Source organism: Nannospalax galili, unplaced genomic scaffold (assembly GCF_000622305.1).
Source record: "Nannospalax galili isolate Female #2095 unplaced genomic scaffold, S.galili_v1.0 scaffold1357, whole genome shotgun sequence".
Classification (NCBI taxonomy): domain Eukaryota; kingdom Metazoa; phylum Chordata; class Mammalia; order Rodentia; family Spalacidae; genus Nannospalax; species Nannospalax galili.
In genome coordinates, this window is record NW_008339987.1 from 395,452 (window position 1) to 407,443 (window position 11,992).

The window sequence follows — 11,992 nt, forward strand, 5'->3', positions numbered from 1 at the left end:
TCTTTCTTTCTTTCTTTCTTTCTTTCTTTCTTTCTTTCTTTCTCCTTCCTTCCTTCCTTCCTTCCTTCCTTCTTTCCTTCCTTTCTTTTTTTTTCTTGTTTGAGACAGGGTCTCTCTATGCAACGCTGGCTGGCTTACTATGTAACTCATGGAGATCCACCTGCCTCCAAGCACTGGGATTCAAGTTGTATGCCCCCACACCTGGGTGAATCTTCTTTTAAATTGAAAATTCAGCCTTAGAGAACCTGGAAAGAAAAGACCTTGTTATTCTGTATGCCATGAAAATATTCCTGCCATCACCAACTTTCTCTGGATCTGACACCAGTTTCCACATCAAAAATGATCTGCATTTGAGACTGGGCATGCTGGCACACTCCTTTTATCTCAGCACTCAGGAAACAGAGACAGGTGGATCTCTGTGAGTTTGAGACCAGCCTGATCTACATAGTGAGTTCTAGGCATGCAAGGGCTCTGTAGTGAGACTCTCTCAAAAAACAATAAATGGCCTGCCTGCCCATGCGCCCCAGTGGCACCCATGGTTGGCTGACCATTATTGTTACCCAGTGGCTAGCAAGACCTGGATGCAGTCCTCAACAGCATTAGGAATCTGAGAAGTGGACAGATTTCAGAAAATAAACTAAAGAACAATGGTGTAAAGCTGTCTTGTGAAGCTGTGAAACCTCCCAACTGCCACTCAGAGAATCTTGGACTGGAGACCTGTGACTTCTGTAAGGACCTAACTTCTGCCTTTACCCACAGTAAAACCCAGTGGGGAATCAACCTGTTGGAGAATGCCTTGGTCCACAGTGGGGTCATTGTGCTGAGACCTGGAAACAAAGTGCTGCATGCAAGGGCTATGAACAACTAACTTTATGAGGAAAACCAAGCGTTTCTGACCACTGAGAAAAAGAGAAATCCCTACTTGACATTCCTAAGCAGTCAGTATGTAAGAGAAATGGAAATTAAGAGTAAAAAAATCCCATTCCAGGAAACCTGGATGTGTTCTGACCCAAAACTGTGTACAAAGAAAAGGAAGTAGGCCCTTACCTGTGTGTAAAAATTGTAGATCTCTGACAGTCTAATGAAATATGATTTCTCTGGCATCCAGCTCAGTTGTGTTATATACAATGGACTGAATTTTCCATTTGCTAATAGAAGACACAAAGTCAGGGATGGGGGGTAGGTACGTTAGGGTGAGGGTGGAGATGAGTGAGGAGATCTGAATATAATTAAAATTCATTGTATGAAATTCTTGAATCAATAAATTATTCCTTAAACCTAAAAAAAATTGTGTCTATTTGTTTCTTTGTCAGCCTCTTTCCTGTGTCTCTCAGATTATGGGGATGGAAATATTTGGATTCAAGTCTAGAAGCGACCAGTGCAGTAGGAGTGACAGGCATGATGGAAGAAAAAGTCCTGAGGAGAGGATGGGTTCTTTGGAAGGACTGTCCAAGCAACTTCGGTGGTTTTTGCAAAAAGATCTTCTCTGTCATATCTAGTATAAAGTCTGTGGGTTTGGGGTCATTGGAGTTTGTGCTGATATTTTCTACATGAAGTTCTGATGATGGACTTGACCCTAGGGTGGAGTGACAGTTCTGGTAAACAGGTCTGCTCTGTCCTCCAGCTCCTCACAGTAAGTGGGCACGCATCCTATGGTGGAGGAGGTTCCCATAACATCTTATTACAGCAAAATGAGGTGGGGTGGAAATGTTTTGGGGACCCTTAGAGTAAATGCATTTCAACACTGCTGGTCTTCATTAACTGTTGCTTGTGAGACTTCATTGCATTGGAAAACTCATTATGTTTTGTTTACATAGGATCTGATGGGAGATGGAGATGGAGATGGTGAGGTAGAGGACAGGGTTGGAGCTGATACTCCAGTGATGCCAAAACTCTTCTGGGAAGCCAAAGAGACTGGGACACCCTCTAAAACCCCAGCAGTAAGTCCCCTTCTGCTGAGCACAGTCACTTCCTGTGGCTCATGAACTTGCTTAGCAAATAAGGCTTAGGCAAATTAAACAAATCTCTTTTCAATACCTGTGCTTAAATCTATATTAAATCTTTAAAAAAAATATTTTATTTAGGGGCTGGAGAGATGGCTTAATGGTTAGGAACACTGACTGTTCTTGCAGAAGACTCGGGTTCGAATCCCAGCACCCACATGGCAGCTAACAACTGTCCGTAACTCCAGTCCCAGGGGATCCGACAGCCTCTTTTGACCTCTGTGGGCATTGCACAACACGGGTGCCCTTACACACATGCAAGCATAACACTCATACACATAAAGTAAAAATAAATAAAATATTTTTATTTTATGTGTATTAGTGTTTTGCCTGCATGTATGTGTATCCATGTTGTACAATGCCCATGGAGGTCAGAAGAGGGCATTGGATCCCCTGGAACTAAAGTTGTTAGCCACCATGTGGGAACTGGGATTCAAACCCCTGTCCTCTGCAGGAGCAGGCAGTACTCTTAACCCTTGAGCCATCTCTCCAGCCCTAATCTTTTTGTTTTTTATTTTTGTTTTTTTAAGACAGGGTCTTTCTGTAACCCTAGGTAGTCTGGAACTCATTTGTAGATCAGGTTGGGCTCCATCTCACAGAGATTCACCTGCCTCTGCCTCCTGAATGCTGGAATTAAAGGCATGTGCCACCATACCTGGCTATATTAAATCTTTTTTAAAAGGTTATTTGTTTTTATGTATACATGTGTGTGCTTGTTTGCCTGTATGTGTGGCGTATGCATGCAGTGCCAGTGGAGGCCAGAAGAGGGCTTTGGATCCCCTGGAACTAGAATTATAGGTGGTGAGCTGCCTGATGTGAGCTCTGGGGACTGAACTTGGGTCCTCTGCAAGAGCACCAAGTGCCTTTACTGAGCCATCTCTCTGTTCCCTTAAATTTATATTAACTCTTTTGGTAATTAACTCCAGCTTTGCTTTATTAAAAACAACAGAGAAACAGACAGACATGGCTATCTACAAGGTGCTCCTTTCTCTCCTGCATGTTGGGTAAGCTCCTAAGCCCAGTGGTTTCTCTCCTAGCAGATCCTGCGTGGAACTACGTTGGGGATGCTAGAGTTTCCCATTGCCCGTGTTCTTAGCCTACCTTGGAATTGAGCTGAAAGCCACTGACTTCACTCTTCTCTGTAGTGTCTCTCTGGCTGTCCTGAGGCAACCTCCACAGGTCCAGCACACCCTGCTTCTTCTGCTTCCAGATGTACAAGAGACAGTTAACCAGGGATCCCACCCTCTCTGAGCTCCGCTTCTGCCCTGAGCATTTACCTGTCATTGCACTCACATCCCTCTTCTGTGTCTGCTCTACCTTGGGGTGGGGTTAAGTGGCTGCCACCTCTTGATCCTATAAAACTCTCTTCCAGGGTCTAGATTTGTTTCTTCATACTTGCTCGTGTGGAAATCCCTTGGGGGAGGCTGTTCCTATGCATCTCCACCTACTTTGCTTTGCCGTGGCTTGACTGTATCCTTCTGTCTACAGTCCATGAGGCGGAGGGCAAGAACATCAGCAGGCATGCTGTGGCCATCCCCTTCCAGCCCCTACCCCACCATCGACCTCACAGATGAAGAAGTGACACCTGGGAGCAGCAGGACAGTTTATGTTGACCTAGACGAGGACAGCCAGCAGGAGAGCATGGACTCCACACAGGTGGATACAGAAAGCAGAGATGGAGACAGCACTGAGTATCAGGTACCACTCAGAATGGCTTTCTGCACTAAAGCCCTGAATACAGGGGAAAGACCACAGTTGTGTAGAGATCAACTATTGAGATTGTTGTCATTTTTATCATACATTAGAATTCATTTTCCAAATGCAACATGGCTCTTCCTCTGCCCTGATTTCCCTTCCAGACATGAATTCAACACCAGAGTTCCTACACACACACTGTACTTTCTGTGTGTGTGTGTGTGTTTGTGTGTATGTGTAAGCAGAGGTTGACATCAGGCATCTTCCTCAATCTCTGCCTATCATCATCATCCATCATCATCATCATCTAATTTATTTATTTTTATTTTATGTGTATGAGTGTTTTGCCTGCATGTGTGTAAATGTACCCATGTCATGCAGTGCCTACAGAGGACAGAAGAGGGCTTTGGATCCCCTGGAACTGGAATTATGGATGGTTGTTAGCCACTATGTGGGTATGTGGGTGCTGGGAATCAAACCTAGGTCTTCTATAAGAATAAGCCAGTGCTCTTAACCATTGAGCCATTTCTCTAGCCTATTATCATTATTTATTATTATTTAAAAATATTTTATTTATTATTTTTATTTTATGTATATGTATGTATTGCCTGCGGTGCACAGAAGAGGCTGTCGGATCCCCTGGAACTGGAGTTACAGACAGTTGTTAGCTGCCATGTGGGTGCTGGGATTTGAACCTAGGTCTTCTGCAAGAACAGCCAGTGTTCTTAACCACTGAGCCATCTCTCCAGCCCTATTATTATTATTATTATTATTATTATTATGTGTTCATGTGCATGTGGGTGTGCACAGGCTTGTGTTTAGAAGGCAGAGGACTACCTCAGGTTTTGTTCCTGGCCTTCTTCCTTGGTTTGAAGATAGGACCTCCTGCTGGTCACTTCTGAGTAGGACAGGGTAGCTGGTCTGTAAGCTTCAGAGGATTCTCCTGTCTCTGTCTCCCGTCCTGCTGTAGACATGCTGGGATTACAGATATGCATTCCTGCATCTGGCTTTATGTGGTATATTACTTTTTTGTTGTGATAAAACACCATGAACAAGGTAACTTGTAGAAGGACAGGTTTATTGGGCTTACGGTTCCAGAGGGATAAGGGTCCATCATGGCAGGGAAGCATGGCAGGAGGTGGAACAGAAAGTTGAGAGTTCACATCTTCAAATAGGCACAGGAAACTGAGAGACAGACTGGAAATGAGACAAGGCTATGAACTCTCAAAACCCAGCCCCGGTGACAGGCTTCCTCCAGCAAGGCTGCACTTCCTAAACCTCTGTGAATAGCGCCAACCCACTGGGGCCAAGTATTGAAACACTTAGAGTAGGCACGTAGACTGACTTTTGACACTTAAGCACTAGAGTGGGTTCACTTTCAAGTGTCCGTCATATATCTGGGGGTTTGGAGCATCATTGAATTAATCGGTTGAGCTTGTTAGTGTGCATTGCTACTTGGTGCCTTCCCACACATGCATGTAACATGGTGGAGTGTTCTTTCCTCTGTATGTGACCTTAGACTCCCATGTATTGTAGCTATGTGGAGTTTTGTTTTTTCAGTGAAGCAGAGTGGGAGTTAGTTAGTAAAAGATTTAATACAGGTTTTGGTACAGACATTTGGGGAGTGAGGTATTTAGGAAAGGGACCATACACACCCAAGAATGAGCGCAGGATTCTTGAAAGTCATTCTAGGGAGCTGGAGAAATGATTCTGTTTGGGAACTCTGGCTGCTCTTGCAGAGGACCCAGGTTTGATTCCCAGCATCCATATGGTGCCTAAGGAGCATCCTTAACTCCAGTTCCAGGGGATCTGGTGCCCTCTTCTGGCCTCTGTCAACACTGCATGCACATGGTACACATGGAGGCAAAATACTCATACAGGCAAAATAAAAATAAATAATTAAAAAAGAAAGTCACTCTAGCTGTGCTTTCAAGAATACAGTACTGGCCGGGCATGGAGGCGCACGCCTTTAATCCCAGCACTTGGGAGGCAGAGGCAGGTGGATCTCTGTGAGTTCGAGGCCAGCCTGGTCTACATAGTGAGTTCCAGGACAGCTGGGGCTACAGAGAGACCCTGTCTCAAAAAAAGACCAAAACAACAACAAAAAGAAGAATACAGTATTTTGGGGCTGGAGAGATGGCTCAGTGGTTAAGAACACTGATTGTTCTTGCAGAAGACCCAGGTTCAAATCTCAGCACCCACATGGCAGCTTCCAGGGTATCTGACAGTCTCTCTGTCCTCTGCGAGCACTGCACGACATGGGTGCACGTAAATACACGCAGGCAATACATGCATACACATAAAATAAAAATAATAAAAATAAAATATTAAAAAAATACAGTATTTTATTCCTTGAGAACTTCATATATGCATACAATGCACTATTCACTCCTCACTCCTCCCCCAACTCCTCCCACATCTACCCCATCCCTGTACCCTCCTAACTTTGTGTTCTTTTTTCTTTTTTTTTAACTTTAAAAAATAATTTTATTTTTAAAAATTTTATGTGTATGCATGTATTGCCTGCACGTAGGTAAGTGCACCCATGTCATGCAATGCCCACAGAGGTCAGAAGAGGCTGTCGGATCCCCTGGGACTGGAGTTATGGACAGTTGTTAGTTGCCATGTGGGTGCTGGGATTCGAACCCAGGTCTTCTGCAAGAACAGCCAGTGTTCTTAACCGCTGAGCAACCGCTGAGCCATCTCTCCAGCCCCCTTTTTCTTTTTTTAAAATAACCTACTTGCTGGGCGTGGTGGCTCATGCCTTTAGTCCCAGCCTTGGGAGGCACAGGCAGGTGGATCTCTGATTCTGAGGCCAGCCTGGTCTATAGAGAGTTCCAGAACAGCTGGGGCTACACAGAGACCCTGTCTCAAAAAGACAAAATAAATAAATAAATAAAATAACCAACTCAATCCACAGGAGTGTGGTGGCAGTCAATCTACCAGTTTCCATGTTCTTGAAGAAAACTGATCTCCCTCCCTGAGAAGCCATCAACCATCAATAACTCCTCAGCTAAGGGTGGGGGGCTCATGAGCCACTCCATGCTAGAATGCTTACTGACTTGATCTTATACAGTTCTTGTACAGGCAGCCACAGCTACTGTGAGTTCATTAGTGCAGCAGTCCTGTTGTGTCTGGTCCTTCCTGTGTTATGGACGCCGGGACTACTGAGGAAAGACCACCAGACTCAATTCAGATCAAGATAGAAGATTTTATTCAAGCTAGCTTGGACTGCAGTCATGGTATCGGATTAGAGTGCTGCAGTGTGGAGGGAGAGGGAAAGGGACCTTTTAAAGCTAAAAACCTCAAAAAGAAATGTTGACAAGGTGGTCCATGAATAACAGGGTAGAGGGCAATCTCAGTCTACATGTCAAGTTGCCCTAAAATAGCAAAACAAGCAAGTTATAGAAGCCAGAATCAGCATGCTGTTTGTCATATCATAATAATTTTGTTTTCTATATGTCTAGAGAGCAAGTGATGGCGGCAGCGTCCTCCTTGGAGGAAAAGGGGGAACGGGGTCAGGGTTTCTGAAAACAATCCTTGAGCTAGAAATACACTATGGCGAAGCTCCTAAGATGGCTACTTTATCCAAAATGGGGTCAGTTTGGTCAGTACATTCCTCACTGGCTCTGGTTCATACGGATCAAATCATTGATCCATATTTGTTATAGGTTGGTATCGAGCCTGTAATGCTAATATTTTGACAGAGCTGATTCTCTTCCTAATATATCCCCGTAACCAATTTAAGATGCAAGGGCCCACAGTAACACCTAAAAGTAATAGGAACACGGGGCCCACAATTGCTGTTAAGAGAGTAGTTAGCCATGGAGACCAGGAGAAGAGGGAGCCATACCAATTTGGAGCCTTAGCTCATTTGGCTCTTTGATCTAGGTTTTGTTTTATTAAAGCTAGAGTTTCTTTAATCATTCCTGAATTATTTGCATAAAAACAGCACTTTTTATCTAAAGCTACACAAAGACCTTCTTCCTTTAAGAACAACAGGTCCAGCCCCCTACGGTTCTGCAAAGCCATTTCTGCTGGGGCGTCTACTTGTTTTCCAATTGTCCTTTCTTAAAGTTCTGATCCCCCAGAGCCAAAGCCAAAACTCCCAAAGCAGCAGATCCTGCAATGCTGGTTCCCATTAAAAGGGGTAGAAGAGTAGCTGGGGAATTAACCTTAAGGTCTCAATCTCAGATATTTCATCTGAGGCTGGGACTATTCCTTGCCATGGGGTAAAGTTTGTAAGGGCAAAGAACTGGCGTCAGTGGTGCTGACAGGTGTTTGCTGAGCAGAGTGGATAACCAGCCCTAAATTTGAGCTCTGTAGGCAGATACTTTCCTCTGAATAGTAAATTCCACACCAAGGTCATTTCCATATGTTTTAGATGTTAGTTTAAGGCCCCAGGTTCTGCCAGTAAGCCAATGTTGAGCACTTAACTCATTCCATGCCATAACCCTTAGAGTGAAAGGGTTCCACTTCCCTGGAATACAATCTCGGGAGGTGGCATTTCGGAAGATGCCTATCATTTTTCCATCCAAAGTGCAGGTTAGCTCCCAATCCCAGGTCTTGACATTTCTAGGTGGCCATATGTGACACATACCAACTAGTTTCCCAATATTAATACTAATTTGAGTCTAAGGTTCGAATGAACCACATCTTTAAGGGACACTGTGGGTCTGTTGGTACTTTCCATTTTTCTCTCTTCTCTTGATTGGTCGTGTCCGCCTTCAGGTGAGAACGGTGAATCCAGGTTCCATCCCTGCTACTGTGTGTGTGGGTGTGGTCAGGAGCACAGGATACCGTCCTTTCCAGGAGGGCTCTAAGGTCCGGCTGGGCAGGCGACGGACCCATACTAGATCTCCTGGTTGAAACCTGTGAGCAGGCTCAGTCATAAGTGGCAGGGGCGGTGGAGGTGTGAGACAGGTCTGAATGTCTCAGGAAACTCATTGAAGAGCCTGTAGGGACTTGAAGGAAGTTAGACATTTCGATAGCTTGTGGTTTTCCTTTTGCAGGGATTAGCGGGGGTGGGTGACAAAACATTATTTCAAAAGGAGTTAGCTTGTCCCCGTAGGGGGAACACCTTAGCCTGAAAAGGACAGTAGGGAGCAACTCAGTCCACCTGTCGCCAGTTTCTGCTTGGAATCTAGTCAAGGTTTCTTTAATAGTTCTACTAACTCTTTCTACCTATTCTGATCTCTGGGGGTGATTACACAATGTAATTTCCAATCTATCTGGAGGACAGAAGCTAAGGTTTTAGATACATGGGCTATGAAAGCTGGGCCATTGTCAGACCTCAGACCAATAAGAATGCCACATCGAGGTATAATCTCATTTAGTAGCTTCTAGGAGAGCAAGGATTTCTTCTTTATTTATTATTTTGAAGAGGTAACCCAATATGTCCATGCAGGAATTGGGACGCAAGACCGTTCTGGCTTCTTCCATGCTGAACACGGACATAGGGTGTGGCAATTGGGGTACTCCTTCAGTGGGTCTATTTAAAAGACTCTCAAATTGCGACATGAAGGAGAAGTAAAGGCAAGAATAGTTAGCATTACAAGTTCTAGACAGGGAATCAGAAAAAATCAGAACAGGGCAAACTTTAAACACTTAAAGTCCATTGGAATTTTCTGATGAGGGCTTTCAAAAGCACCCATCTATTGGGTTCTTTTTCATTTTTCTTTGGGCTGCCAAGACTGGACTCGAGAGTGATGAACTTAGGATTTGTTTTCAGGCACTATTGTATTGGAGACCAAGATATGAAGTCTTATACCTGAGCAGTATTTTTCTTTTTTTTTTTTTTAATGTTTACAAAAAACTTTATTGAGAATTTCATACATGCATATAAGATGTTCTGATCAAATCCATGCCCACTCCCTCCCCTCCAACATTCCCCACTCTGAAGAGGTAACCCTAAAATATTTTAAGGATTAGAAACAAGCTCCCAAATACTTTTGACATTTTTGGCCTTTGGAATGGAGTAGGTTGCTAAGAGGCCCAAACATATTTTGACTTTTACCCAAGAAACTGGCTATTTTTCTTTGGGGTCTTTTTACCCTAACTGCCTAACCAATTCCTACATCCTATTCTTATCATGCCACCCTCTGAAGGGGTTACCCAAATTGCCAATAGAGAATAGGGATGTAGACTGGAACTCACTATGTAGACCAGGCTGGCCTTGAACTCACAGAGATCTGCCTACCTCTGCCTCCCAAGTGCTGGGACTACAGACGTGCACCACTATGCCTAGCCCTACTTCCTATTCTTATCACACCATCCTCTGAAGGGGTTACCCCAACTGCCAATAGGGAATAGGGACGCAGACTGCTGAGCAGTATTTTCTGGTTAAGAACAAAATCATTACTGAGAAATAGTTGTTTAAATAACATTTTACCTGGACTTAAGTCTAATGTCTGGGAAATACAATCCTTTGGACTTTTAAAGAAATATACTGATTATTTTAATTTATGGTTATACGTTCCTCTTGGGTATTTAAGACCATACAGTTGGCCCAATAAACCAGTTTACTTTTACTTTAAGGTCAGTTGAGGATCTGGTCCTCCGGGGTCACATGGGCTTGGGAAGAGCCGCTGGCTCCTCAGGCCTTTTTTTTAACCAGTTCCATGTACCCGAAGATAAGTCAAGAGGTCCCGCTCAACCCGGGCTTCACTTAGAAGCATGGAGGAAATGTTTTCTTTCTGCTGACCCTCTCTTTGTAGACTGGACACTGGTTTGAGTCCCTCTGGTGGGATCTCCATGACCTCCCTGAACAAGAGGACAGGTGACTCATCACAGTTACAGGACATATCAAGAGATTCCCATAGTCCCTGGGACATTGTTACCTTCCAGGGCAAGGAACAACTGTCCCTTAAGTCCCTTTGTCCAGATTAGTATGGGCCTTTAAGCATGGTTATTAACCATCCAAGAAGGTCAGTTGCACCAGCCTGGTACCTTTCATTATCATGTGTTATGCAGATAAAGCTTGGGCAATATTCTTAAATAAACCTTTACTAGACATCCTTAAACTAGTTGACTAAGTTATGACCTTAAAAACCTCAAGATTGTATATATTATCCCTGTTCCATCATTGATAAATCATAACAAACCTACATAGACCTTTATCACTTGCTTAGGCTTTTTTATTCATTCTATACATAAATCCTCCTTAATAACGCCTTTAAACCTACACAGACCTTTATTGCTTGCTTAGGCTTTCTCATTTTTTCCTTCTGTCAATTCTGGAAATATCCAGCCATCATAATCTTCATCCATAAATCTTTTTTAGTAAAATATTTTCATTTCCATATCCTTCTAATATCTTTTAACTTTCTATTCTCTTTCTTAACCATGAGACACAATAACATCAACAAATAAACTTTCCATCTGTTGTGAGAATTCCCCTCCTGGGGACACCAAGCAATGTCTACCCCCTTCTAAGGTTCTAGTGTCAAACCAATGCTTGACTAAGGCTCTCCTGGGGAACCAATGAATTTACTGAGCTTACTTACAGATCAAGTTTTTCCCTAGCTTTTCCCAGATAATATACTTTAGTCTTTCCCAAACCCAGGAGACCATATGTGATTAGGGCCAAATTACATATAATTGGCTGGGAAGAGCGACTGGATACTCTGGTAAGGGTCCAATGACCCTGACTATATCTTCTTTAATTAAAGAATACGATAGTCAGCAAGTCCAATTGTGATGACCTTCTGTAAACAGGCACAGTTGAAGTTATTAAGATGGTAGTTCTTTGACTCAGAGAGTGCTGTACGTGCAGAGATTGGTCTATCAAGGAAGGCATATAAACACAACGTAAAGAGAAGCAATTGGTACACAACCTCCAGCATCATCATTTAAGGAAAACTGTGTTATAATTCTGTTTAGACTTTAATAAATTCTTTTAATAACATTTATAAACAAAGTTACCAAGTAATCAATATTTTACCTCATATATATAGACTGTGTAAACTTTGAGATGCCCTTGTAAGCCTTGAAGCAGGTTTTAAACAACCAAGTTTCCTTTAAAGGTTTAGAGATGTTTTACATAGCCTCAGCTCTTAGTATTAAACACAAGTCTATACATTTATAATGGTCTCATATAATAAATACTATGGTTAGACATAATGTCATGACAAACTAGTTTTAAAACCAAGACTGATTTTTCTTGTTCCAAGGGAGAAAAGCACAGAGTCATATCTGAGCAGCAGAGTTTCCAGGGATGAAAAGCATCCCTCCCCAAACAGGCCATGTGCTGGATAGCTTTAGTGTCAACTTGACACACGTGGGTTGAGGGAGCC

The 11,992-nt window shown here is 43.2% G+C and overlaps 1 protein-coding gene across 1 annotated transcript in view; it reads left to right on the plus strand.

Annotated features, from left to right (window-relative positions):
* Positions 1 to 11,992, plus strand: part of LOC103735529 (DNA (cytosine-5)-methyltransferase 3C-like) — a 65,492-nt gene that overhangs the window by 28,139 nt on the left and 25,361 nt on the right. Inside the window, exons 4-5 of the mRNA XM_029564380.1 lie at positions 1,818 to 1,940; positions 3,492 to 3,701. Coding sequence (XP_029420240.1) covers positions 1,818 to 1,940; positions 3,492 to 3,701 — 333 coding nt within the window. The remainder of the gene's footprint in view (positions 1 to 1,817; positions 1,941 to 3,491; positions 3,702 to 11,992) is intronic.